General features: G+C 58.9%; 1 protein-coding gene across 1 annotated transcript; it reads right to left on the bottom strand.

The window, feature by feature from the left end:
* Nucleotides 1-892: 892 nt before the first annotated feature.
* RNF212 (ring finger protein 212) lies at nt 893-25,818 on the bottom strand. The gene is made up of 12 exons (XM_029236098.1): nt 25,710-25,818; nt 22,949-23,010; nt 19,287-19,361; nt 16,306-16,362; nt 16,012-16,070; nt 14,196-14,248; nt 14,048-14,108; nt 13,340-13,385; nt 10,017-10,080; nt 2,196-2,265; nt 1,185-1,318; nt 893-1,030 (listed from the first exon to the last, which is right to left on the bottom strand). The coding sequence occupies exons 1-12, from the start codon at nt 25,816-25,818 to the stop codon at nt 993-995; spliced, it is 828 nt and encodes a 275-aa protein (XP_029091931.1). The 3' UTR covers nt 893-992.
* Between the last annotated feature and the right edge of the window lie 255 nt (nt 25,819-26,073).

The following is a 26,073-nucleotide window of genomic DNA, read 5'->3' as shown; positions in this document are numbered from 1 at the left end:
GGCATCAAAGTTTTTGTCTGCAAAGCGAGGTGAGGTGATGGAAGAGAGTGGGGTTTCAGAACTGTGGACCGACGAGCAGGCCCCAAACCCGCAGAGCCAGGGCTCCATCTGCAGGAAGCCGGGGGGCGGCAGCACATGGGACTCCTCTTAGGTGCCACCGCGCCCCCTCTCGTCCCCCGCTGCCGCTGCCGAGCGGCAAACAGGCGAACTCTGCTCTGCGCACGTACCTACACTTTCCCGCTTGAGGCCGTCATGCTCACCGTACTTGAATGCACACAGGGGGCACAACAGGGCCAGGGGTTTTACAAGACGCCCCTCGGCTTTTGCTATCTCGCGGCAGGGAGGGCTGCACACCCAGAGCCCTGGGGAAGGAGGGCTCCTCCCTGCCCCGCCCGGCTACAAAGCTATGAAGTGCAACCTGCCCAGCCTCAGCTTCCCAAGTGCGCAGCGGGTGGCATCTGCTTCCCGCCCTTAGGCTGTGGGCCTGACCCAGGCGAGAGGAGCCGGGTGTCTGGGGGCAAGTCTCAGGTAACCGCACCACGAAGGATCATAATTATAACCGTCTTTGCAGCCGGCCTTGTCCAGAGCGACACTGGGGTGATGAGGAGGGCGCATCGGCCTGCAGGGAGAAGCCACACACGAAGCCCAGGCCTGGAGACAGATGAGCCTCACGTGACAGGCACCCCCGGCCCTGGGGCGGGTCTGACCCACGTGGCCACCCGCAGGCCTCGGTGGTCAGCGCCCAGACCCCCGCTCGCCTACCCAGGAGCCGAGGCTGGAAGCCCCCAGCAGGGAGGAGGCAGGGGACGGTCGCCCCTAAGGAAGTTCTAAGGTACCAGTTGCAGACACATCATACACTGCTGCCCCAAGAGAGTCCAAAAAACACTTTATTCACTCGTATCACTGAGTCACTCCATCAGGAAAACGCAGAATCACGGTACTGGATACCGTGGGCGGGCGCAGAACCGACGTCCAGGCGGGCGGGCGCTTGCTCAGTGCTCGTGCACGAGCCCCCCTCGGCCGGCAGACCCTGCGGGAAGCGGCAGAGTCACAAGCCCCAGGGAACGCACAGGTGAGCGCAGCTGGGGTCTGGACCGCTGCCAAGGGCGCAGAAGCACAGCTCTTGGGGACCCCAAGCTGTGTCTGCTCCTCACACAGCGTCTGCCTTTCCCCGCGGCACTTACCTAAATGCCGCCTCTGCAGCAGCCCCGAGATGCTGAGGGGCTGCCTGGGTGCTGCCCCTGTCCCGGCTCTGCCTGCTGCCTGGGGCGCAGGGCTCTGGCTGGGCCACTCCCAGGGCGTCTGCAGGGCTGGGATCCTAGCGGTAAATTCAACAGACAAAATCACCACCGCCTCTGGCCACGAGGTCATTTTCAAGGTGGCGCGGCCAGCCTGGGGCCGCAGGTAGAACGGAGCAGCTCACGCGCAGTGCACGGCAGGCAGCCCCACAGGAGGGCTTCTCTGGGCCGTGGGGACCGTGGCAGGGCCCCCGAGAACTGCTGCCCGTTACCAGGGCCCAGGACCTGTGTCGTTGGACCCTCCCACAGGGCCCCTCTGTGCTGACGCTGAAAGAGGCAAGTTACAGTCAGAGGGCACGGAGCTGGGGCCGGCTCCTGCCGTGGAGTGGGGTGCAGCAGCCTCACAGAGGTCACGGGCGCAGCCTGCGGTCAGGGAGGTAGGTGGGTGGCTCTGTGAGTCGAGGGGCGGTGGGCACGCGGTCTGGAGGCCCGTGGCTGGACTGTGCCGAGCCGCAAAGCGTGGACAGGCTTTGGGAGAGGGGTCGGGGTTAGGAGAGGGTCCACCTTTGGAGACAGCACCTGAGTGCCCAGCGCTGAGGACAGCGCCCCGCGTGGAGGCGGCCCTGCGTCCAGGAAGGGCACGGCTGCTCCTGTGCAAATGGTGGCGCTGGGACCTGGCCAGGCAGAGGGGCAGCACCGGCCACAGCGGCCACCTGCCCTTCAGGAAACCCTGCCGACCCCGGGCTGTCCTGGAGTAAAACGTCCTGCAGCCGTAATGGCTCTTCCACGGTTTTTCGCGACAGGGCACCTGCTTAAGTTACGTTTTAGCTTCAAGAACATGACGTGGTCTTCTGGGCACCGCCTCACTCGGGGCCTGCAGACGGCGCCGGGACGAACGGGTCCCTCCCGCCCCCACCTAACCCTGTCGCCCCCCCAGGAGCCGCGAGCAGGACCTACCTGAGTGCCTGGGGCTCGCTGGGGTGACGCGGTGTCAGGCCGAGGTGCTGAGGGCGGTGGGCAACGCTGCCTGGGGGCGGGTGAGAAGTGAACGAGCTGCTTCCCCATCCCTGCCACAGGTGGAGCCCTGCCCCCGCCCCGGGAGGGTGCGGACCCCACCCTCTTCCCCATCTTCTCACCCACGTGCGCCGTCCTTGACCGCGCAGTCTCATGCCCGGACCGGCCAGGGCTGACCTTCAGCCACCGCCCACACCCACACTGCCCGCGGACTCCGTTGGGGGCCACCCCTGGTATGCGGCAGGCGCTCAATAAATGTCTGGACACCTGCTTTAAGCCTTGGCCCCTGTTACTCTGACAACCACTCGGGGGACAAGAGGGAGGGCGTGGGGCTGCGGGCGACCCCTGGCGCCAGGACAGCCATGTCACCTCCACCCAGACCACAGGAGTTTTACACAGCTCGACTTCTGCCCGTTGACAGCTTCTGGGCTAATAAGAAGCTTCTTTTAAAGATGTAAATGATCCCTGGTAGGCTTTAGTCACACCAAGGAGCAGACGTGAAAAGACAGCTCTTCCTCAATACCTGAATCCCTCTGCATCTAAATTTTGGAGAGTTTCAACAGAAGGAAGCCAGGGAAAGAAGGGTAGACAGCATGTGTCCTTTCACGGTACCCCTTTCATAACCAAAGAACCTGGACCAGAGAGGGTGAGTGACTTTCCCAAGGCTGCACAGCACGAAGTGGGCAATGGGGGTCTCATCTCTTTGTCTTGGGCCGTGCGGACTGTGAGGACACTGCCCACTGCAGGTGACCCTCAGGAAGCCCCAGAGAACAGCTGAGAACCAGGCGGACAAACCATCTCGGCAGCTACATTCACTGTGTTTGTTGTTTTCTGTACTTTATGAGGGTCTGGCGTCTGGGGGCCTTGCTGACCCCGGAGGGCCTTGCTGACCCCGGAGCAGGGCGGGCTGACTCCCAGAGGTGGCGCCAGTCTGCCTGTGAGCGAGCGCAGCGTGCCTCTGATGTGAAGAGCTGCCAATCCAGAGCCAGCTCTAAAGCCCCCTCCATCCGCTGCCCCACTCGGCCCTCATCAGCCCGGCTGGACCTCAGACAAGCGGGGCGGCTCCCACATCTGCGACCACAGAGACGGCTCAAGCCAGCCAACCTCAAGGCTGCCAGCCTCTCCCGCGGCCCTGCCATTCCTCCCTTGAAAACCGCGGCCCAGGCTCTGGCCCAGGCCTCCGCCTCACCCCTCCTGGCGGCCGTGCCGCCTGCTTCCAGGAACCGTGAGTCCACCTTCCTCCTGCACGGCGGTGGCTCCTGATCTGTCGGCCTCACACACCCGACGGGTCCCGGGTACAGTCCTCTGTTCAGTGACTACACGCTCGGCCCCACGACGGCAGACAGCAGCAGTTTCTCACGTACGCTTTACAGGACTTCATGGGGACAACGGCTGTCAACACAGCTGAGGCTACCGAGGCCTCAGGAACTCAACAGCTCATGGGTCGTGTGGGCAGCACTCTGGCCACAGGAACAGCGGGTGCCAGGCCTTCAGTAGGGGGTCTTTCAGGTCCTGCCTGAGAACCATGGGCCACGGCGGGTCTCGATCCTGAGGGCAGCGACCCCGGGCGCCGCAGGAGGCCCGGGCAGCGCCGAGGAGCCGCCCCCTGGGCCGGTGCTCCTGAAAGCCAATGACCGGACAAGGCTCCACAGCCAACAGGACACATCCAAGCCAGGGCCGAGCTTCTGTTCAGGAAAGCGGTGTGGTTCAATGCATTTGGAAAGATTTCCATTGAAAAATTTAAATGGAAAACATGTTGACATTTAAAGAGGGTAAGTTTCCAGGTGGAGAATGTGGGGACGCTCGTGTCCCTCTGCTGCCACGTGGACAGGCTGCGTCCTGTGGACGAGACCTGGGCACTGACGGCTGGGCGGCCCGAGACGTGGGAGCGGGTCGGCCTCGCACACAAGCTCGTGGGACAGACCGGCGGGGGGCAAGGCTGAGGTGCCCGCGGTTCGTCAACTCACCCAGGCAGTGCTTGCCGAGAAGGGGCCTCCAGCTGGATGGAGCTGAAATCCGCGAAGCTCCTTCCCAAGACTGAGCATGAGATGGGACCATTTTAGGACATCGTCTAAGACAGACAACAGCGTCTGTGCCCAGATGCCCACTGCCGCCTGTCTGGGAAGGGGGCTTCCTTGCCTGGGCCGTGAGCGGGCCCCTGTGCACCTGCGCCTTTGCGTTGGGGGTGAGAGCAGGAGGAAAGAGCACGGCCGGGGGTGACCCTGCAGGACCTGGGAGGGCACAGCTTTGCTGCGTGCAGAGCAGCCACGGTCACCCTGGAAGAGAAGCGCGAGGTCAGAGGACTCACACTTGACGAATTCGAAAAGTCCTCCAAAGCCACAGTGAGCAAAGGGCAGAGACAGTCCTCAGAGCAAAGGGGAAAAGCGACTCGTCACACACGAGGACACGGCTGAGGGCGGCGACCCCTCACCAGAAACAAAGGAGGGGCCTGAGGCAGCAGGACGACTCGGCAAAGTGCTAAGAACAGTCATCTGAGAATTCTCTTCCCAGTGAGATTATCCTCAAAATGAACACATCATCATTCAAAGGTGACAAAAACTCGGAGAATCACAGCTGGCCGAACTGCCCCACAATAAAACGGACTGAAAGGAGCACCCACCCCCAAGCACTCGGTCCCACAGGAAGCGGGACCTGGGTCTGAAAGGAGCACCCACCCACAAGCACTCGGTTCCACAGGAAGACGTGGGCCCAGAAACCTGACAAGCGCGAGGGGCGCGTGTGCTTCTGCCTCCTCTCCTGATCTTTAGGGCACGTGAGCTTCTGTAAGGGACGTCATTACAGGCCTATCGCTGGGGTTCTATGTAACCTGAGTGGCTACACATAAACAAAGCATCACAAAGCAGCGAGTAAATGGACTGCACGGGCAAAGCTGCTGCATTTGACCAGAATCCAGTTGGGTGGCCGATAAGAGGCGCAAGGCTACCCCCGAGGCAAGACAACAACGAGACAGCGTAAATATCAACGGAAGGTCGAGTCTCCCAGTCCGCTCTGGCCGCCACGCCCCAGACGCTTATTTCTCACAGTCCCAGAGGCTGGAGTCCAAGGTCAAGGCGCCGGCAGACCTGACTCCTGGTGATCCCGCTTCCCGCCTGCAGACGGTGCCTTCCTGCTGTGTCCGCACGTGACCTCTTCCCGCGCGTGCCGTCTCGTGAGGACACGAATCCTATCGGATTAGGTCTCACCCTCAGGACGGCGCTGACCTCCTAGAGACCCCCGACTCCGAATGCGCTCACAGCTCTGAGGGGACACGGGGCACTGAAAATAGTTAATGCCAACAAGGCAGTTAAGGAGATAACAGATAAACAAAAATCCCAAAAACACATGGCAGAGGCAGACATCAAACCAAACCTATTAGTAACCATGCTGACTCAATGGACTGGACACTCCAGTCAGAGGCAGAGATTACAAGCAGCATCCCACCACACACTGTCCACAGGAGGCACACTCTGGCTTCAAAGACACAATCAGGCGAAAGAGAGGCACGAAAAGACGCCCCACGTAAACTGTACCCAATCTGAAATTAAAGAAAATTCCACTATCAAGATAACTCACTACTCGGGTACCGGTTTATGGATAATGCCTAAGACCCATACACTGAAAACGGTGATTCCTCAGGTCAATCGGGGTCCGGCAAGCGGAGAGGCAGACACGTCAGGTCTATGGACCGGAAGACGCAGGACTGTTGAGAGAGCAACTCCCCCCAAACCGATGAGCTCCTATCAAACCCCAGCAGGCTTTTTTGGTAGAATGTGACAAGTGGATCTTAAGATTCATATGGAAATGCAAAGGCCTTAGAAGAGACAAGATTACTTTGGTAAATTAAGAACAAAGTGTCTGATCTCAAAACTTAACCGTAAAGCACAAGTAATCATAACAATGTGGCATTTAGGAAAGGAAGGATGGAATACACTCGTTGACGGAACAGGAAGTCCAGAAGGAAACCCTGACAGTTACGATCTGTCAGCTACGTTCCATTCTGGCCTGTTGGTTGTTAGTATACAGAATTACAACGGAGTTCTGCGTGTGGATCTCGCACCCTGTAGCCTCCCCAAGCTCATTTATAATTCTCGACAGTATTCTTACAGATCCCTTGGGATCTTCTACAGCAAGACCAGCTGTCTACAAAGTAGTTACACCTCCTCCTTTCCAACCTATGCACCTTAATTTCTGCTCCGCTAGCGCCTCCAGGACAAGGCAAGTAGACGTGACGGCTGTGGGCATCCTTGCCCTGTTCCTGGTCTCCAGGGAAAAGGTTCCACCTCTAGGGTCTTGGCCACTCTGTATCAGACTGAGGAAGTGCCCTTCTAGTGCGTGTCTCCTAAGAGTTTCTACCACGAATGGTTGCAGAGTTTTATCAAATTCTTTTTCTGTTGTAAAGATCTTGTTTTTTAGGTATTTCATTCTACTAATATAGTTAATTGATCTTCAGATGTCAATAACCTTGAATTCCTGAGATAAACCGCACTTGGTGATGGTATATAAACCCTTTTATATGTTGCTAGATTTGATTGCCTCGTACATTTTTAAAGAATTCTGCACCAATATTCACGAAGATTATTGTTCAGTTTTTTCCTCATGTTATCTTTGGCTGTGTTATTAAGACACCACTGACATAAAATGAATTGGGAAGTTTTTGATCCTCTCCTACTTTCTGAAAGAGTTTATGCAGGACTGGTATTAGTTCTTCTTTAAATGTTTCAAAGAATTCACCCATGAAGCCAGTGAGAATTAGGCTTTTCTTTGTGCAAAGATTTTAAAATTACTAATTCAACTTCTTTACTTGATAGAGGTCTACCCAGACTTACTATTTCCTCTTGAGGTAGTTTTGATATTTTCTAGGAATGTGTCCATTGCATGTAAGTCATCTACTTCGTTGGCAGAGTTGTTCATAACATTCCTTATAATCCTTTTATTATCTGTAGGATGTGTAATGATGTTCCTTCTTTCATTTCTTATACTAGTAATTTGTGTTCTCTTTCTCTCTTGGTCAGTCTAGGCAAGAGTTTGCTAATTTTTTCGAAGGATAAACTTTAGGTTCCATTGGTTTTCTCTATTGTTTCTGTTTCCTGTTTTGTAGATTTCTACTCTGTTCTCTTGTAGCTTCTTAAGGTGGAAGCTTAGATTACTGCCTTTAGATCTCCTTCCTAATATAAGCGTTTAAAGTTATACATTTCCCTCTAAGCCCCGCTTTACCTGCATCCTATAAATTTGGTACACTGTATTTTCTTCCACTCAGTTCAAGCTACTTTCTGATATTACTGTTGACGTTTTTTCTTTGGTCCATAAGTTAGTTATAATTGCATTCTTTAATTTCCAAATATTTGTTTTATTCTCAGAATTTTTTTTCTGTTGATTTCCAATTTAATTCCATTGTGGCCTCCAAATACACTCCACATGAACAGTCCTAAGTATCAGGACCTGTTTTACGTGCCACTGTGTGACCTTTTCTGGAGAATGTCCCGTTTGCACTTGGAAAGACTGTGCACTCTGCTGTTGCTGGTGGTGTCGCGTTTGTCAGATAGGCGGTCTCTCGTCTTCTTTCTGATCACTTGTCTGGTTGTCCCATCAACTACTGATAGTGGGCTACTGCAGTGCTCAAATCATGTGTTGAATTAATCCTTTCTCTTTTTAACTCTGGCCTCATGCATTTGGGGACTTTCTTTTGTGGCGCGTTTGCACTAACGGTCATGTCTTCCTGATAAATGGACCTTTACTCATCATGAAATGCCCCTGTCTCTAGAGACGTTTCCTATCTTACGACCCGTGTGTGTGATGTGAGGACAGCTGCTCCGGCTCTGTACTGGCTGCTGGCTTGACGCACCCTGTACGTTATCTTGTCTCAGCCTATTGGTGCCTCTGGCTCCGAGATGTGTCCCTCGCAGACAGCCTGCAGCAGTCTGACGTCTCTGTGTCTGCTGCACACCCGTGGCTGACATCAGCGTGTCCACTTTGCTCTTTGTTCCCTACACGTCTCGTGTCTTTTTCGTTCCTGCTTCCCTCACAGCTTTCCGTCTCTGAAGGGAGAGCACTGAGCTCCCAGGACCGGATGGCTGGCTCTTCTCTCCATGGGCAGCTTTTGCTCCGTGTACCTGCTCTGCTGTCAGGTGTATACACATTGGTAACTGTTGTTTTCCTGACACCCTGTTACCACGGGGTGTTCCTTCTGCTCCTGGTCTCCAGAACAGTCCTCGTCCCGGTCTGTTTCTCATGCCGCGCCCCAGCCCTCATCTGGCTGCCACACGCACGGTGTCCTTCCACTTGGAACCTGTCTGTACTGCTGTAGTTCAAGCACGTCTCTCCTGGGGAGCGTGCGGGGCATCTCTTCCCTGGTGTGGCCAGTTGCTCACGGGTACTGGGTGGCTGACGCGCACCTGCACCTGCCATTCTATTTGCTGGCTGCACCTCACTCTCTTTTCTGTTAGTCTGCCCATGTCGCCTTCTAAATGCTTTTCAATGTAATTATTTCAGTTCCTCTTTTAAACTGCATTTTTGTTTTTTAAAAAACTGAAGTATAGTTAATTTACAATGCTGTGCTAGTTTCAAGTGTACAGCTATGTGATTCGGTTACACACACATGTATCTATATTCTTCTTCAGATGCTTTTCCATTTCAGGCTGTTACAGGATGTTGACAGAATGGATAAACAAGGTCCTACTGTACAGCACAGGGAACTACATTCAGTATCCACCAGACGCCCGTCTCCTGAGGGAAAGATGCTCCCAGCGCCGGGCTCTGCCCCACAGGCCGGCCTGCAGACGTTGACCTGAAACCCACACCCGCACGGCAGCATGACAGTGGGGGCACAAGGCGGGGACGTTGGGCCGGGCACGAGGGCGGAGAGGACGTTGACGCCCACAGGACACCCCAGGGCCCAGGGGAAACGCCACCTCCAAAACCAAGGGAACCCTGATGGGCGGACACTCCAGCTGCACAGGAGGACGGAGGTGGGAAGCATGAGGAAAGGGCCCTGGAGCGACAGATGGCCTGGGATCCCAGGGGAGGGCAGGGAAGGGGGACAGGAAGACACAGGCCTGACCTGTGAGCTGAGGCTGGGAGCACAGCGTCCACGAAGGGGAGAGGAGGGGAGGGGAAGGGAGGAAGGGGCAGGTGCAGCAGCGATTCCAAAGTGCAGAAGCAAATCAAGCCCCAGCCGGGTGCTCAGGTGCAAGGGCGGCAGCAAGAGGCCCTAGACAGCCGCGGCTCAGAAAGCCTACACCTCAGAGGCAACTATCAGAATCTCAACCTCAGCACGAAGAAAGCGAACCTAAGGACGGAGGTGCAAGAAGCAGTGGCAGGAAGGAAAACAGAGGGGCTGGCGATTAAGAACGAATAAGCATCTATCTCAAATGTAAATATTTCCATGACGACACACACCGAGGAAACTTCCAGGGCCTTGGCCCGAGTTTGCTGAGGGAGGGGCTTGGGGTGGAGATGGGCGTGCGCCAGAGCCTAGTGCTTTGGGCAAGCGGGCAGGCTCACGCTGACCCCCGGGGAAGGGCCTGGGTGCTCCCCCAGCAGCCACTCCAGCAAGCACCAGTAAGCACGGCAGGCCCTAGGATTCCTGTTCAAAGCCCAGGAGACAGGCCACGAGGGCCCGCTTCCCCTGTGCCGGGTCAGGTGGGGCCCTGGATGGACCCAGGAGGGGCCCGCTCTGGGGGAAACGTGCCTCCACATGGACCCACACCCACTGGGTAAGTCCTTCAGCACGTGCGGACCGGGGTAAGGTGGCGGGCCTTCACTTACCCATGCGTCCATCCCGAGGTGGGCTGAGCAGGGAGATCCTTGTCAGGCCGGTGGCTGCCTCACGCTAGGTTGTAAGAGGAAAACAGTTAGTACCGTTCCAGAGCTGCCGCTCTGGAGGAGAGAATCTCCTCTGCTAAGAACACAGCCTCAGTCTCAACTGCCTGAGAAACGAGCTCCTGTCTGACCGCGTTCTGTGCGGGAACGTGGCCGAGTGGGCAGGGCCCATGGTGGTGAGTGGACGAAGGACCCACCGAGTGCTTTTAAGAGTCTCAGAAGAGGAAAAGTAACCCAACTTCTTGGCTGACATTAGGAATTGCAAAGTCCTGAGTAAATCACTTGGGGAGCGTCCTGTCACCTTGAAATCCAGATGCTGACGGGCGTGGCTAGGGCTGGCGGGCAGTGCCCGGCACCAGGTCTGCTGCACACCACGCACGCGGCAATGTCCGCCAGGCGGCGCCCCACCCCACCCGCTCTGTCCCCCTCACTGTAACTGCGCAGTGGGACCTGGGGCGGGGCACACAGCCGCTGCCAGGAACCCAGGCTTGGCACTGCTTCTGTGCCCATCTCTTCATCTCCACAGCCCGTTCTGGCCCTTCCTGGGGCCCTAGACTTGGCCACCGCCCCACCTGCGCCCCTGCTGCGACCTCGGGCCCACCTTCCCAGCTCCCGCGCCCACGACGGTCCTTTGCTCCTGTCAAGCAGCCTCCCCGCCAGCTCAGCGGCGGCCTCGTTTCAGGGCACTCTCTGCAAACGTCCCCACCCCGGCCCTGCCTCCGGCTCACGCCTGCTGGCAAGACTCTGACCTTGGAGGGACTGGCCCCCACCCTCGAACGTCGCACTGCCTGGCAGGCTGCTGCCCACCCACCGGAGCAGCCTCCCCTCCCTCTGGCCTCCCTCCCCGGCCCACCACTCCAGGCTCGTGCCCAAGGCGAAGGCCTCTCCAGGGTCTGCGAGAACGGCAGGGCTGGCTTGGGGACGCTCACTGTTCAGGGTGCCCTCATCCCATTGCTGCAGTGGCTTTAACGTGGCTCGTGGTGAGCGGGGCCTGACCTCACAGCCCTTCCTGCTGCTGCTGTCTCTCGGCTGCGTTCAGAGCCTCCCTCCAGCTCGGCCACCCTCCCCAGCCCCTCTGCGGCCGCCTGTGCACCGGCCCCTGCCCCTCCTCCCACCTCTGGCACATCCTACATGTCAGGCCACGAGTGTCCAGCACAGGCCAACTCTGAAAAGTTATCGAAGAGAGGAGACGAAATCGCTCCTGTCGGGTTAGCACCTATCTGGGGGAGGCTCCAGTAACAGGCGAGACAGAGTTTAAAGATGCGGAGTGTCCAGGATGGTGGCTGTGACGCAGGTGAGCGCTGGCCGCGGCCCAGGCCGGGGGAGGGCGCGGGCGCAGCAGCTCCAGGAAGCGGAGGTGCCGAGACAGGCCCCCACAGGACCCGCTTCTTCGAGCGCGCCGGGGAGCTGCTGTCGAGGGTTTGGGTTGTTGGCAGCCGTACTCGGCTGCCCTCAGGATTTCAACGGTCACCCGGGCTCGGCCGCGAGCACATCTCTGCGTGGACGGCCAGGTGGTTAGGCCGATGTGGCAGAGACCACACCCGACCAGGGCAGCCAAGGCCAGGGATGGGCCCAACCTTGGGCTGCATTCTGGGGTGGGTCCCCTGCCCTCCACCGGCCCATCAGCCACCAAGTCCCCATAATGCAACCGGGCTGGCTGTGGGATGTGATTGACACGCTGCGTCACTGCCTCCTCCACACACCTCACTCCGCGGGGAGCTCCTGCCACCAGAGGACGGGTGTTCTGGAGAGGCCCCGGCCCCGTGCCAGGAAGGTGTGGTGGGGCCGTGCGCGTGTGCAGCCCCTCAGGGTTCCACGGGGCCACGTCCTCACTGGAGGCCACATCCTGGAGGGGACGACCGGGAGGCCCCTGCCTGCTGCCCGCAGTGCCGCCTCCCCACGGTTCACGGGCTCAAGCACGCCCTCACTGTACACGTGGGTCACCCCCTCCGGGGAACCAGCACCTGCCGAGCTAGCCCTCGAGCATCCACGGTCCAAGTCCCCACGCGGAACCTCACCGGCGGGTGCCCCTCTGCTCGCAGGCGCAGCCGAGGGCAGGTGGCAGGCTCTGCCTCTCCCTCCCTCCTAGGACCCAGGCCCAGTGCAGGGGGGTGGGAGGGGGACAGGATCCCGCTCTCCTCCTCCAGGATCTCCCTCACCAAGGCCACCAGACTCCTTCCAGGGTCACCTCAGGGAGCGTGGGCACTGCCCTCTGTTCCACGGCCACAGGGTGGGCCCAGCCATGCCATCTGCGGGACCTCCTGGGGGGTCTTGGGGTTTCAAGGAGACACCTCACCGCCCCGCTCGGGGTCTCAGGGCAGCCCCACCAGAGAGGCGTGTGCACACCCACCCCAGGGCTGATGGGGTGTCCGGGAGGTGGGCCACTGGGTGGACAAGCTTTCCCTGAAAACGCGCGTCCTGTTCTGGCAGCCACAGCCTGTGACTGATGGCTTTCCTGGAACGTGGCTGTGCCTGTTTGCTCCCCACCGCGAGGAGTGAGTGCTGAGATGGGGACATGGGTCCACGAGGACATGGGTCCACAAGCCCATGTAGATGTTGGTCTAGAACCTCACTTTGGAATCTCAAATCAGTTTGTGGCGTTCTGGTCCCAAGGCACAATTTCCAATGTGCCGCCCAGGAACACATCATCGCTGAGCCGTCAGCCTTAATCTCTGGAACGTTTAACCTCCGGAAACTTTAACCTCCAGAATGGGGCCACATGTGGGCCGAGGCTCGAGGTCCAGCTCCTGGGGCAAAGGCGAGCTGGCAGGGACCCGTGAGCTCCAGGTTGTGGGGACTGCCTCATGAGCGGCTGAGGTCTGGGGCAGGGCGGAGGTGTACCCACGCCCCCTTCTGGTGACGGGAGACGGCTGACGAGGGGTAGTGGGTGGGAAGCGTCTCCCCACCGGAGCCCGGAGCGGCTCTGCTGCCCACCCGCCCAGAGCACCGCTTCTCGCCAACCAGCCCACATGCTGGCATCCACCTCACAGGTCGTGTGTACTCGGTGACCACAGCAGCACGAGGCCTCCAGGCAGGACTGAGTTCAGACGCCAGAGGTGAGAGGAGGGCAACCCACCCCGCCCCAGCCCCGAGAGCCCAGTGGCCCCACAGCCGCACCCCAGTCTCCCTCCCAGGTCCTTCCTGGGAGCCGCCTAGAGATTGGCTGCCCAGAGTCAGCGGAGCTGGCGTGCTCGAAGGTCATCAGTGACGAGAAAACCATCCACGTGAAGCATGTGGGAACCAGGCACGCGGAGGGCAGGTGCACTCACCTTTCTCCTCGGGGAGGGTGTGAGGTCAACTTCCATGGACTCCACCCTGTTACAGACAGCGAAACACGGTCACGGGCCTGGTTACGACCAAGTAACAAAAACACATGAGGCCCCGCGGGCGGCTCTCCCTCCTGCAGCTGCTGAGCACCCGGGGAGCCCGGTGATCACAGCCCCGCGTGGCCACCTCCTGGCTGGCTGCCCCCCTCCGGCCGCTGTCACTGGGCCCCTCCGCTTCCTGCGGGGCTTCCCGGAAGCAGGAGTACTACTTCCGTCCACCCTACTGCCGGGCCCACACGTTTCATGCAGGTAGGGCTCGACCCACGGCAGTTCCCTGATTAATCAGCCCAAAGGCTGGCATGGGATGTGGCCGGGCGTCCCCGCAGGAGCACAAGGCGGCGGGAAGAGGGCATGCTCCCTACTTTCTGAATGAGCTTGGGGCGGGGGCGGCCAGGCTGATGGGCCCTCGGGCGCCCTCATCACACCTGCTGCCCGTGGGCTCGACTCCAACCTCCCAAGAGAAACACCCCCCCTCTCGTCCTGTTTCCTCCATGTCCCTCTGTCCCAGTGTCAGAGGAGGGTCCTGGGGACGACACCCAGCTGCCCAGCCCGGGTCACGTGACCACCCCCCACCGATGCCTGCGGCCACATACCCCTGCGTCTGAAACACCGCCCGCTGGCGTTCGGGGGTTGGGGGCTGGGGGTGCACACCTTGCAGAGGCTGATGAGCCGGGCGGCAGGAAGAGAGGCCCGTTGGGCTTTGTGGAAGGAGCTGTGGCGAGAAACCTGGTGCTGGAGCCAATCGGGTCCACTCCCCACCTCGTCACAACCCTCCCCTTCCGGGCGACACTTTACTTACTTGAAACTGGACTTTTCTTTGTGCTGAAAGCCGTCTGTTGTGACAATCTCACACTAAATAGATGGAGAAAAGGCATTAATTGAGCCATAAACGTTTACTTCCAGGTAATTCCTTCCAACCTGAAGGTCAAGAAAACAGAAACAGCCTCTGTTCTCCGTGGCGCTGCCCCGTGGCCCCCTCCACAGCCTCAGTTACTGCACACGCCTGGCTGCACCGCACAGGAATGGAGGGAGCTCCCTCTGACTCGCCAGAGCCCCAGACAGTGCTGAGAACAAAGCCGGCGCTCAATAAAGGCCTGCCGACCGGCCCACCGACCGGCAGGGGGACTGGCCGTGCTGGGGCCCAGCTCCCTGAAGGGCACTCACTCCCGCTTCCAAGTGACTCAGTGGAACAAACTGGGTGCCACGCTGGGCGTGTGGGGAGGGCGAGTGTCCAAGGCCCCGCCGAGACAGGCCCTGTGACAGGGTCAGCAGTGGCGACACCATGCCGTGCTTGGCGGGGCAGACCCAGGCAGGCGTGGTCTGGGGCAAGGGTGCCGCGTCGGGGGCACAGGCTCCCCCCAGAGGGAGACGCAGGCCACGTGACGCACGCAGAGCGGTCAGTGGGTGGGCCTGGCACAGAACCCACCGCGCCAGGAACACTCCACCTGGAGCCCAAGGGGAACAGGCAGATTTGGACCCTGAAGCCACCAGGTGGGAAACAAAGTGCTGTGAGGCAGAGCGAGAATACAGCACCAAAAATGGCCAGGGACGGGCTGGAAGGGTGAGACAGAGCAGCCAGACAGACGCGGGGAGAAGGCAGGCGCGGTGCGGCAGAGGGGGCGCTGCAGGTACCGGGGTCTGAAGCAGCAGGTCACCAGGTGCAGACACCAGGTGGGGACAAAGCCACAGAGGGAGAATGGGAAAGGTAAGGGCTGGAAAATTTCCAGAATTAAGGAAAGACATGATTCCACAGAAAGAAAGCAAACTGCACACCAAGGAGGACAGATCCCAGGGACTGGCCCGGGGGCCTCTTGTCCCCGTGTCAGGGTCAGGCCTCGCCCGCCACAGGAGGTCTCGGCCGCGCTGTTCCCCGCAGTCCTTCAGGGAAGGGAGAGGCTTCCTCTGCCGCTGCGCTGGCCCGCAGCTCGCTGACCCCAAACACGCCTTCACAGGCGGCACCGGCAGCTCATGCCCCATCACGAAGGCGGGTGGGTGGAGGCCTTTTCACCCCAGACGAGGCTGAGTCCACACTGGCAGGCGCCCAGCTCCGACTCTGGCTGGTGGCCCCTGGGCGCCCACGCTGCCCGCAGCTGCCCGATGCAGCAAGGAGGCAGGAGTCCACGCACTGGGGCAGGGGCGTCACTGCTGGGCAGACAGTAATCCCGCAGGTTAACCTGTGGCCCCCAAGTTGGGACTTCTGAACGTCCATTGCGTTCATACCATGTCTCATAAAACCGAGAACGTGGCTGAACACGGGTGGTGCCGTACTGACCCCCGGGGGCCAGTGGGCCCAGGACTGCCACAGGGCCAGGACCAGGGGATGGGTGTGCTGCATGCGCTCTCCAGGGAACTGCAGACGGGGTTAACTCTCCTCCCAGGCCCCCTCCCGTCGCCCCAGGAATCACTGGGGGGCCCCCCAAGGGGAACCACTCATGTTTCAAAAAATTCTTCTTTTTTGTCTCCCTTTCCTCCCCTCCAGTTTCCTGCACTTTTGCTTTGACAGAAGTTTCTAGCCAACGGAAGTGCTCTTTCCTCTGCACGCCTGGTTACGACAGGGCTGAGACAGACGAGCAGTCACGACAGGCCCACCGCCACCCTCGCGCCCCGGGCCTCACCTCTGCGGCCGCCCCATCCTCAGCGCTGACTTCCTGAGGGACTCTTCCAGCTGAGAAATCTAAACACAATTGAACGGCTTCCAGTTACCACACGCGCTACACCAAGCCACAGTTTAGACGCAACACGTGGATCCTCAATTTCTTAAACCACAAATCAGAACGCGAGTTATGTGGCAGTGGCCCTCACACTATTTATGAGTGAACGCGCACCAAGTCCAGGTCACCGGGTGTGTAGGGAATAAGCGCTGGGTGACGCGACCGCTCTTCTCCTCACTGCCAGCCAACTGGAGTTACCTTTTCTCCGTAGAAGGCTAACAGTCTCCTCCTGTGCTTTTCCTGAAATTCTAAAACCTGCAAAGACAACCTGTGTCAGCGGGTGATGTGTGCGCGGCGGCCGCCGCAGAGGCCGGTGGGCGCTTCCTGCAGCCGCCGGCTCTTCCCAGGCCGTGGCCCCGCTGCAGCCTGGCAGCCAGAGCAGATGCCGGCAGAGCCCAGGCTGAGAATGGTCACGGCCAGGCGCACTCCACCAGAGGCAGCGAGGGCCGCGGGTTCCACGTGAGGATCACGTGGGCAAGGGGGCTGCTGTGCCTCCCTTCCGCGTGGCTTCAGCGGCCCTTGGGGCCCAGGCCGTGGGATGCGACACATTCCACGAGGGCCGATCACCATGTGCTGTCCCTCAGGCAACAGCAACTGGATCACAGATGGCCTCCTGACCAGACAGACCGACCAGGAACCCCCTGACCTGCCACCCCGACTGGGCCTGCGCCGGGCAAGAAGGCCACCAGGCAGACAGGCAGGGCCGCGCCATTCCAGGAGCCCAGCGACCTTGACTGGACATCCGGGGCCAGCAGCACCTGCAACCAGCAGCGTCCCTGGTCCTCCATTTATACGAGCCCCAACCTCCTTGTCTGTGGTGCCCAGAGCCTGGACCGGTCCCTGAGAGTGCCCGCGTACATTAGAAGACGGCGACTGTGATTTCCTCAAGGGAAGAGAGCTATTTTCACCACTGGAGTTTCAGACAACGACACCCACTCTCTCAAAACACTAAACTGAATAGCTTAAAGCTAATTCTTGTCGCCGTCCGCACACAGCTGACACACAGCAGAACCGGGTGCGGGGCAAACTGGGATTTGAAGTCCACATTGTATAAACGCATCACCCACTTCACTACCCCCAGGAATCTGCCAACGTGAGTGCAAACATCCAGGGACGGTGGCCTTTTCCCTGGGGCTCACTGGCCTGGTCCAAACTGAGGGAAAGGAGGCTGGCCCAGCCCACCTCCAGAGGGTGGGGCTGTGGTCAGGAGGGACAAACCCTCTTCAGAGTCTCCTGACCTCCTGGCTCCTACATCCTGAGGGATTCAGAGCCCTTGGGGCAGGGGACATACTCCACAGTGCTCCAGTGAGCCCCCCCCCCCCCGCTCCATGAGACCAGGGGCGCGTGTCTCCACCCAGGGGAGGGGTGACGGACACAGGCTCTGCCCAGAGCGTCAGCCTGTGGAAGGGGTGCCCCAAGGGGACCCCAATGCCGCCGCTGCACAAAGTCCTCATGATTTGCGAGGTCCTGTCCCAGAAAGGCTCGGGAGCGCACCAACGGTTCTCAAGTCCTGCTGCCCCCGGGCCTCAGCAGGCAGACTTTTGAGTCCTCACTCCGGGCGAGGTGAAGCCCCCGTCAGCCTGTGACCGGGTGCCTTTTCCTCACAGCGTGCAGGGCACTGAGGCAGGGCCGTGCACAGCTGGGAGGGGTTTTGTACAGACAGTTCTCAAGCCGCCTTCCCCAATCACCTTCAGCAAGACACAGTGACAGTCACCTGTCTCCACAGCTCACTCCTCCGTGTGTCCTATGCCTGCAGCGAGAGACTAATGTCCCGCGCTGACCCCTGACCTCGTGTCTTGGTGCAGGGCTCAAACTGAGAAACAGGCAGCACCGCCTCTGGGAGCAGCCCCGGGCCGTTCTGGAGCGGCTGGCACACGGGACCCCGCCTCGCAGGCACTGGGGCTCAGCAAGGCCTGTGGACAGGCCAGTGGCTACCTCGACTCTGGCAGGCCATTTCTGAATGAAGACCCTGGTGAGGACAAGAGTGCAGGCCCTCTGTGGCTGATATAGACGCAACAGGACAGGTGAGGCCGCAGCAGGGGCGGGGCCACGGGCAAAGCTGGCCCTGGGAGAGGGGCCGGCCGGTGGGGTGCCTGAGCGACAGGCGAGAGCAGCCCCACTGAGGGCGCAAGGCTCACGCGGGCTCGGGGGCAGCCCGGACCCTGTGGCCACACGCCATCTGCACTGGCTGGGGCGCCTGAGGCTGAGCGCTGCGGCCTCGGCAGGGGTCAGATGGTTCCAACAAAACAAAATGAAAGAGGGCTCGAGTCCTCACGCAGCTCTGGCCCCGGGGACCTGGCTGGAAAGAGGGTCCCACTGCAAAAGGGGCGATGTGGGCAGTCCCCGGCCCCCGACCCCAGCACTCACCTCGGGCTGATGCTGAGTCCTGGGGCATCCCTGCGCCCCCCTGGAGCAGTCCCGGGAGGATGGGGGACAGCCATGGCCCCACCGGTGCTTCTGGCCACGTCGGAGCCAGAGAGCAGCCTCCCAGGGGAGGGGGTGGCCTCTGCAAGCTGGCTGACCACGGCCTCCAGACATGCAGGCCAAAGGGCGAGAACGGCCAGGCGAGCGGCACTGCCCCAGGGAAGGGCCTCGGCCTCAGGCAGCTCCCGGCCGCTCCTCCACACGGCCTCCGAGGGCAGGTGGCAGGCAGCCAGCAGTGGGGGCTGCGCCTCTGACAGAAGGACAGCCGGGGGGACCACAGGCTGTCCAGTGACGTCCAGGGAGGAACGTGCAGAGGGCACGGATGGCGGCACTAGCGGCTGGGCACGGGGGCGGGGCGAATGTGTGAAGCAGCAAAGGGGGCACGTGCACGGCGACGAGGAGGGTCGGGCAGGCACGGATGCCACGGGGGCCACGGGGTGGGCGAGGGCTGCACAGGTGACCCCTAGGAGAGGACAGCGTCACAAAGCGGCCCACCGCCCGGAGTCCAGACAGCCCCAGCCCCACCTTCCAAACCCCAGATCTAAGGTCCGTCCCTCACATCGTGAGGCTCAGTGGGGCGTCCTGACCAAGCGACCACTGTGTCCTGACACCCAGCAAAGGCACAGAGACCACGGGACAGAGAGCGCGGCTTCGCCACAGCGGGGGTGGGAGACACTCGCCAACCGTGTGTCCAGAGTGGACTGGTCTCCACAACACCAAGTCTCCAACGGCTGAGGGCAAAGCCTAGGACTCACCTGGGAGGTCTCCCTCGCGTACTTCCTGCACAGGCCGTCTATGCCCATGAAGAGCGCCTGGATGTCGGAGTCCGTCTGAAAGAGAAAAGGCTGTTTCCTCCGCCACTGCCTCCACGGGCCAGGGCTCTACGTGCTTCAGGGCCCAGACTCAGCCACAAGGACGTCACGGCTGCGTCCAAGGGGCACCGAGTACTCCACGGCGTGGGTGAGGGACGGTGCCCCCTCCTCGAGGACCAAGGGCAGTGCTGAGGGGCTCCAGGCAGCTGGGGGGAGCCGCGTACAAAGGAAACAGTGAAATCAGAAGTGGGAAGAGCGATGGGCACGACTTCAAACTGCTCACAAGTACGTGTTATTTACTTTATTTTTTAAAATAAATTTATTATTTATGTTTGGCTGCGTTGGGTCTTCGTTGTTGTGCGTGGGCTTTCTCTAATTGCGGAGCACAGGCTCGGTAGTTTTGGCACGTGGGCTCAGCAGCTGTGGCACGCGGGCTCTAGGCGTGGGGGCTTTGGTACCTGTGGCTCGCAGGCTCAGTAGTTGTGGCTCACGGGCTCTAGCACGCAGGCTCGGTAGTTGTGGTGCACGGGCTCAGTAGCTGTGGCACGTGGGCTCTAGGTGCGTGGGCTTCAGTAGTTGTAGCACGCGGGCTCAGTAGTTGTGGCTCACAGGCTCTAGAGCACAGGCTCAGTAGTTGTGGCGCACAGGCTCAGGAGTTGTGGCTTGCGGGCTCTAGAGTGCAGGTTCAGTAGTTGTGGCGTACGGGCTTAGTTGCTCCGCGGCATGTGGGATCTTCCTGGACCAGGGCTCGAACCCATGTTCCCTGCATTGGCAGGAGGATTCTTAACCACTGTGCCACCAGGGAAGCCCCGTGTTGAGTTATTTAAAAAGCAAACATGAAAAAGTAGGGTTTACGAACTGGCACCTGCCCACGTACACTCCTCGTGCAGATACACCTGCCTCCCACCGCCACCCACCACCCGGCCACAGCAGCACAAGAGACACAGAAGGGCCGGGACAAGGACACACACAGGCCAATGAGACCAGGAGCCTGGGCCCCTCCCAGTCTGTACCAAGCGTACAGGCCCAGCCGCTCCCCATCTCCGCTGAAACGACAGGAACACTGCACTTAGGGAAAGCGAGATCCGAGCTAGAAACTAGGAAATGCACTCGAAGGGCCAGGGCCCCCGAGGAGCTTCCGGAGGACCCTGTGGAGGGGCGGCTGCAGGGGAAGCGGCTCCAGAATCCACTGCCGGCTCGGAGGAGGGCTGAGCAGGGCGCCAAGAGGGCAGGGGGCCCGTGGCAAGGGCTCCGTGTGCAGGTGAGCCCCGCGCTCGACCTTTACCCGAGACCCTGGACAGCACCCAATGTCTCGAGCCCCATCTTCCAAGGGAAACAGGACAGAAGCCACACCTCCCCTGAGGGCCTGGGTGAGGCCTACACACTAGGGGCAGGGGCCCCAGTGAGTGGAGACCAGACTGATGCCCACATAGAACCCGGTTCTACACAAAGACCTCCATGGGCCAGGAGGGAGGCGAGGGTGTCAGCACTGACCTGTCAGGGCCCAGGGCCTTCCTTTTTTTTTTTAATTTATTTTTATTGGAGTATAGTTGCTTTACAATGCTGTGTTAGCTTCTACTGCACAGCAAAATAAATCAGCCATGTGTATACATATATCCCCACCTTTTAGGACACTGCAGTGCATTAGGTAGAGTGCCCTGCGCTAAACAGTGTGTTCCCGTCAGCTGACTATTTTACATACAGTAACAAGAGTGTGTGTGTGTCCATCCCAGTCTCCCAATTCCTTCCACCCCACCCCTTCCCCCTTGGTATCCATACATTTCTTCCCTACGTCTGTGTCTCTATTTCTGCTTTAGAAGTAAGATCATTTATATCATTTTTCTAGATTCCACATATATGCATTAACATATGAAGTTTGTCTTTCTCTTTCTGACTTACTTCACTCTGTATGACTGTCTCTAGGTCCATCCACATCTCTACAAGTGACCCAATTTCATTCCTTTTTATGGTTGAGTAATATTCCATTGTATATATGTACCACATCTTCTTTATCCATTCCTCTGTCGATGGACATTTAGGTTGCTTCCATGTCCTGGCTATTGTAAATAGTGCTGCTATGAACACTGGGGTGCATGTGTCTTTTTTTTTTTAATTATTTAATTTATTTTTGGCTGCACTGGGTCTTTGTTGCTGCGTGAGGTCTTTTCTCCAGTTGCGGTGAGCAGGGGCTACTCTTCGCTGTGGTGCGTGGTCTTCTCATCGCGGTGGCTTCTCTAGTTGCGGAGCACGGGCTCTAGGAGTGCAGGCTTCAGTAGTTGTAGCACGCAGGCTCAGCAGTTGTGGCCTCGCGGGCTCTAGAGCACAGGCTCAGTAGTTGTGGCGCACAGGCTTAGTTACTCTGCAGCATGTGGGATTTTCCTGGACCAGGGCTTGAACCTGTTTCCCCTGCATTGGCAGGTGGATTCTTAACCACTGAGCCACCAGGGAAGCCACGTGTCTTTTTGAATTATGGTTGTCTCTGGGTATATGCCCAATAGTGGGATTACTGGGTCGCACGGTAGTTCTATTTTTAGTGATTTAAGGAACCTCCATACTGTTCTCCATAGTGGCTGTATCAATTTACATTCCCACCAACAGTGTAGGAGGGTTCCCTTTTCTCCACACCCTCTCCAGCGTTTACTGTTTGTAGATTTTTTGATGACGGCCATTCTGACCAGTGTGAGGTGATACCTCACTGTAGTTAAGGCCCAGGGCCTTCCTGAGGGGAAATACAGATGGAGTCCCCGAATGGGACAGAAGGGAGAGGGAGTGATTGCACTCCACACGCACGGAGGCCCCAACAGAAAGCCCTCGCTTTCCCACTTCTAGGAATTTATGCTCTAGAAATAGTCTTACAAGTATGCGGAACTATGGTAAAAAAAAAATGTTCACTGTAAGATTGTTTGAAATAGTAAAAAACCCAAAAAAACCCAAAGGTTTACCAATAGGAAAATACTGTCATACCATGCAATCACTTCTAGAGAATGTGGGTGTGTACATTTTAGAAAATGTAGTGTCAACTGGGAAACACCCTATAAAAGGTAAATCACAGTAACACGCAGAGAAGGATCCAGAAAAGGACCACACTCCTGGCTATCATCAGCGGGAAGTAGGGCCTGGGGGACTTGCACATTCTCTGTTATGATTCTCTGTTACGTCTGAGTTCTGTGTAATTTTATATTTGTAATCAGAAAAGCAATTTTTATAGATTAAACATCAGATCAAATACACATCTTAGACCTTAAATGTGAAGGAGTCAACTTCAGCGACTTTCCCTCAGCCCTCTTAATTGGAAATGACCCCAGGAAAACCAAACTGCACCACCTTCCTGAGGAGCTGGTGTTGTACTGAAGAAACACAGGCACCCGACTTCTGTTCCCAGGAGCACCACACCTCCTAATGGGGCCAGGCTCTGGCTAAGGAGAAAGTTGTGCAAGGTATTCAGAACCACGCTATTGGACTTTATGCAGAAAGCTTGTAAGATCTCCTACTGCACGTAGCAAAACAAACAGAAGTTTTAGACACCGCAAATGACTAAAAATTGAACGTCACATTTAAAAAGAAACACTGCGATTAACTTTCAGATACTACAGATTTCAACTTACACGTTTCGAAAGCAGAACTGCACGACATGGAACTTTACAAATCAAGCATTCATCCCTTTTACCTGTAATAGAAAGCATATCTTATTCTATTAGAGTAGTGCTTTTAAATACATATAAATGCAGGCCTTCTTGCAAAAGTACACAGGATTGCAGCGCTTGCAGTGGACATGCCTGTGGGCATGCACGTAGCTGAAAAGACTTACATAAGTAACAATCTTTTTTTTCTTGTTTTGCAAATATGCTCCAAAATGGTGGCCATAAAGATCAACAACACAAACTTAGATCAGTCCCAGATATTTCTTACCATCAGGTTTTATAGGAATAACTTAACTTAAAATGTTAAACTCTACAAAATGAAAAGCTCCTCCCACCCACCTGGGAGCTACAGTGTTCTGCCCTGCCCTGCGGCCTCACCCCTGTGGCAGCTGGGACAGCTCGCCTGGCGTCGGAGCATTTACTGAGCTCCTGAGACAGGCCAGGCAGGCTCAGCCGGGGGCTGAGCACGGAGGTGTCGCGTCCCCCGGGCCGCCCCCACCCCTCGCTCGGCCTCCTCCCTGTGGGGTGCCCGCCTCCCCAGGCTCCTCCCCCACCAGCTGGCCCCGCACTCCCAGGGCTCCCCCCACTCCGTCCCCCTCGCTTCCAGCTCCTGGTTCGGCCCTGCCTGGTCCTCGCAGCCTCTGATCTTGGCTTCTCCACTAGGCAGCTTGGAGGCCAGCCGGCGGTCCACATCCACCGCCACGGGTCCTTCCAGGCAGCACAGCAGCCCAAACCCGGGGCTGCCTCCCCCTCCCCCCCCAGCTCAACGCGGCTGAGAAGCAGGATTCCAACACTGCGGAATCTGCAGCATTGCTGGGCACCCCTCTGCTTTTCTTGGTCATTTCCCCCCAGTTCCCTGCAGGGGGTACTCAAACAAGCCCCCATGTCGTCTACTGAGGAAGAGGCCCGTCATGCGCACCTCTCTCCGCCTGCACCACTTGGCCTCCTTCCTCTGTCTTAGGCCGACGGCCCCCCAGGCCAGGCCTAACCCTCCACCCTGTGCTCACCTCCTCTCCTTCCCACAGCCCGGAGGGCTCCTGTCCTGGCTCAGACGCCCTCCCACTAAGCTCCGCCCCTAGCCCTCCCTGGCGCTTCCCGGCCCCGAGCCAGCCTGTCCCCACCATCCCCACAGCATCACGCAGGTCACCCAGCCACTAAGGCCAGGGCCACATGCGGATGCGCTGGCTGACTGCGCGGGGATGCCTGGTTTGACGCTTCTGCTTTCTCTTCCTCTCACAGCCTCCTCCTGTCTCCACCCACCTTCTTTAGGAAATGCTTTTCCCCAGGTGAGAACGGGCTCCTGCATCCCCTGCCTTCAGCCCTCCCGTCACCCCAGCATCTCCACTCTCCTCTCTGCACTAACCTCTCCCTGCTGCGCTCCAGCTGCCCGGACTCCCAGACCCTCGCGTGTCCTCACAGCCCCTCGGTCTCCCCCTGCATGGCTCTCCTTGGAACCTCCGTGTCCAAAGGTAAGGTCCTGGGCCTCACCCCAAACCCGCTGTCTCCCCGCAGCGTCCTGGATGGCCACGGGAACCCCACTGCCAACCCTGGCGAGCTCCACACGCTGGAAACCGAGATGCCTTTCTGCACCCAGGTCTGCCCAACCTGCCCACTGCTTCTGTCCAGCCCCGTGGGCGGCTGTCCTGCTCTGACACCTCTCCCCTGTGCAGGGCGCCGCTTCTTCCCCAAGTCCTGCCGCCCGCCAGGTTCCATTTCCCCCAGCCACGCAGACTGAGACTCAGCCAGCCCACCCCTGGGCACGCGACGGTGCTCACCCCCAGACCCCGCATGAACATGCCTGCAGCACCACCGGTGACAGCCAAAGCCTGGAAGAGCCCGAGGGTCAGCCGCGAGCTGGGAAATACACCAGGACACGGCGTCGGTCCCGAGCAGCAGGCAAGGGGCACCAGGGGCAAGTGTGCACGGAGGATCCCGCAGTGAGAGGCCCAGGCAGGGGCCACCCGGGGCGGGTGTGTGTGTGGGGAGCCTGCTGCTTGGCGTTAAACAGTCCAAGCCGATGGACACTAACACGGGTCAGGACAGTGGTTTTCCTTGAGGAGGCCTGGGGTGTGTGTGTGTGAGATGTTCTGATTCTTAATCTGTGAGCTGGTTTCACAGGTAGGTCACTTTATGAGAATTCATTGTGTTTCCATTTAGGCTTTTTTCCTGTATAAACTCTATACGTCAATAAAAACATTTCACAAGAAAAAAAGTACACGTCGATCACGTCACTGCCCGCTGCCCACAGGGGGGGCCGGGGCCTCCCTCGCAGTCCTCTCCCGCCTCAGGCCTCCCCCTTCCTCCCACCCCCTCTGTCGGGGACACTTCTGCATCCCCCCCCCACCCCCGCTTTTGGCTGTGCTTGTCCTTACAGGGACCAGCCTGAGGTCGGACCCCACGTGGCAGGCGGGCCAGTGCCGGAACTGAGACACTCGGCCGGGGTGCTGCCCGCCCTCCCTGTGGCCCCTACAGTCCCTGCCCCCTCCAGCCCGCAGGCAAGCACCCAAGAGTCGCGAACCGGAGCCTGTCGGCCTCTGCCCCCCGACCCCCGCACGCCCCGCCCTCCCCCAAGGCCCCTGCTCCGAAGGTCCTCTACCCACCCTCCAGGCCCGCTGACTCTCTCCCCCAAGGCCCCTCCCCCGGAAGCCCCCCCGCCCCCCACCAGCCCAGGGGTCCAGGTGTGGGCCTGGCCCGAGGGCCCTCAAAGCCCTGACCCAGCCCTGACCTTTGCGCAGGCAGACATCGCAGTACACGTGGCCGCAGTTAGTCAGGCTGAAGCACGCCGTCCCCTGGGGTGGCTGGAAACAGCGATTACAGAACACCCAGCTGGCCATGCTCCACAGCGATTTCCGCTGCCGCCAATGCTGCTGCCCAACCGAAGCCTTCCTGAGACCCACGCGAGACCTGGACGCGGGATCTGGGCGTGGCCCGAGGGCTGCAATTCCACGCCTGCGCACCGCCAAAACTCATGTGTTGGAAGGTACCAACCCGGGAAGAGAGGGAGGTTAGAATTAGACTTTCCTCTCTGAGGGTTGTTTTGGCTGGACGTCGGGGAGGAGGAACATACAGGCGAGGACCTGGCCTCGCTC

The sequence above is a fragment of the Monodon monoceros genome, unplaced genomic scaffold (assembly GCF_005190385.1).
Source record: "Monodon monoceros isolate NGI ecotype Baffin Bay Population unplaced genomic scaffold, NGI_Narwhal_1 Super_Scaffold_20, whole genome shotgun sequence".
In the NCBI taxonomy this organism is placed as follows: domain Eukaryota; kingdom Metazoa; phylum Chordata; class Mammalia; order Artiodactyla; family Monodontidae; genus Monodon; species Monodon monoceros.
The sequence above is the reverse complement of the archived record's forward strand: the minus strand, read 5'-3'. Positions and strand labels throughout refer to the sequence as shown.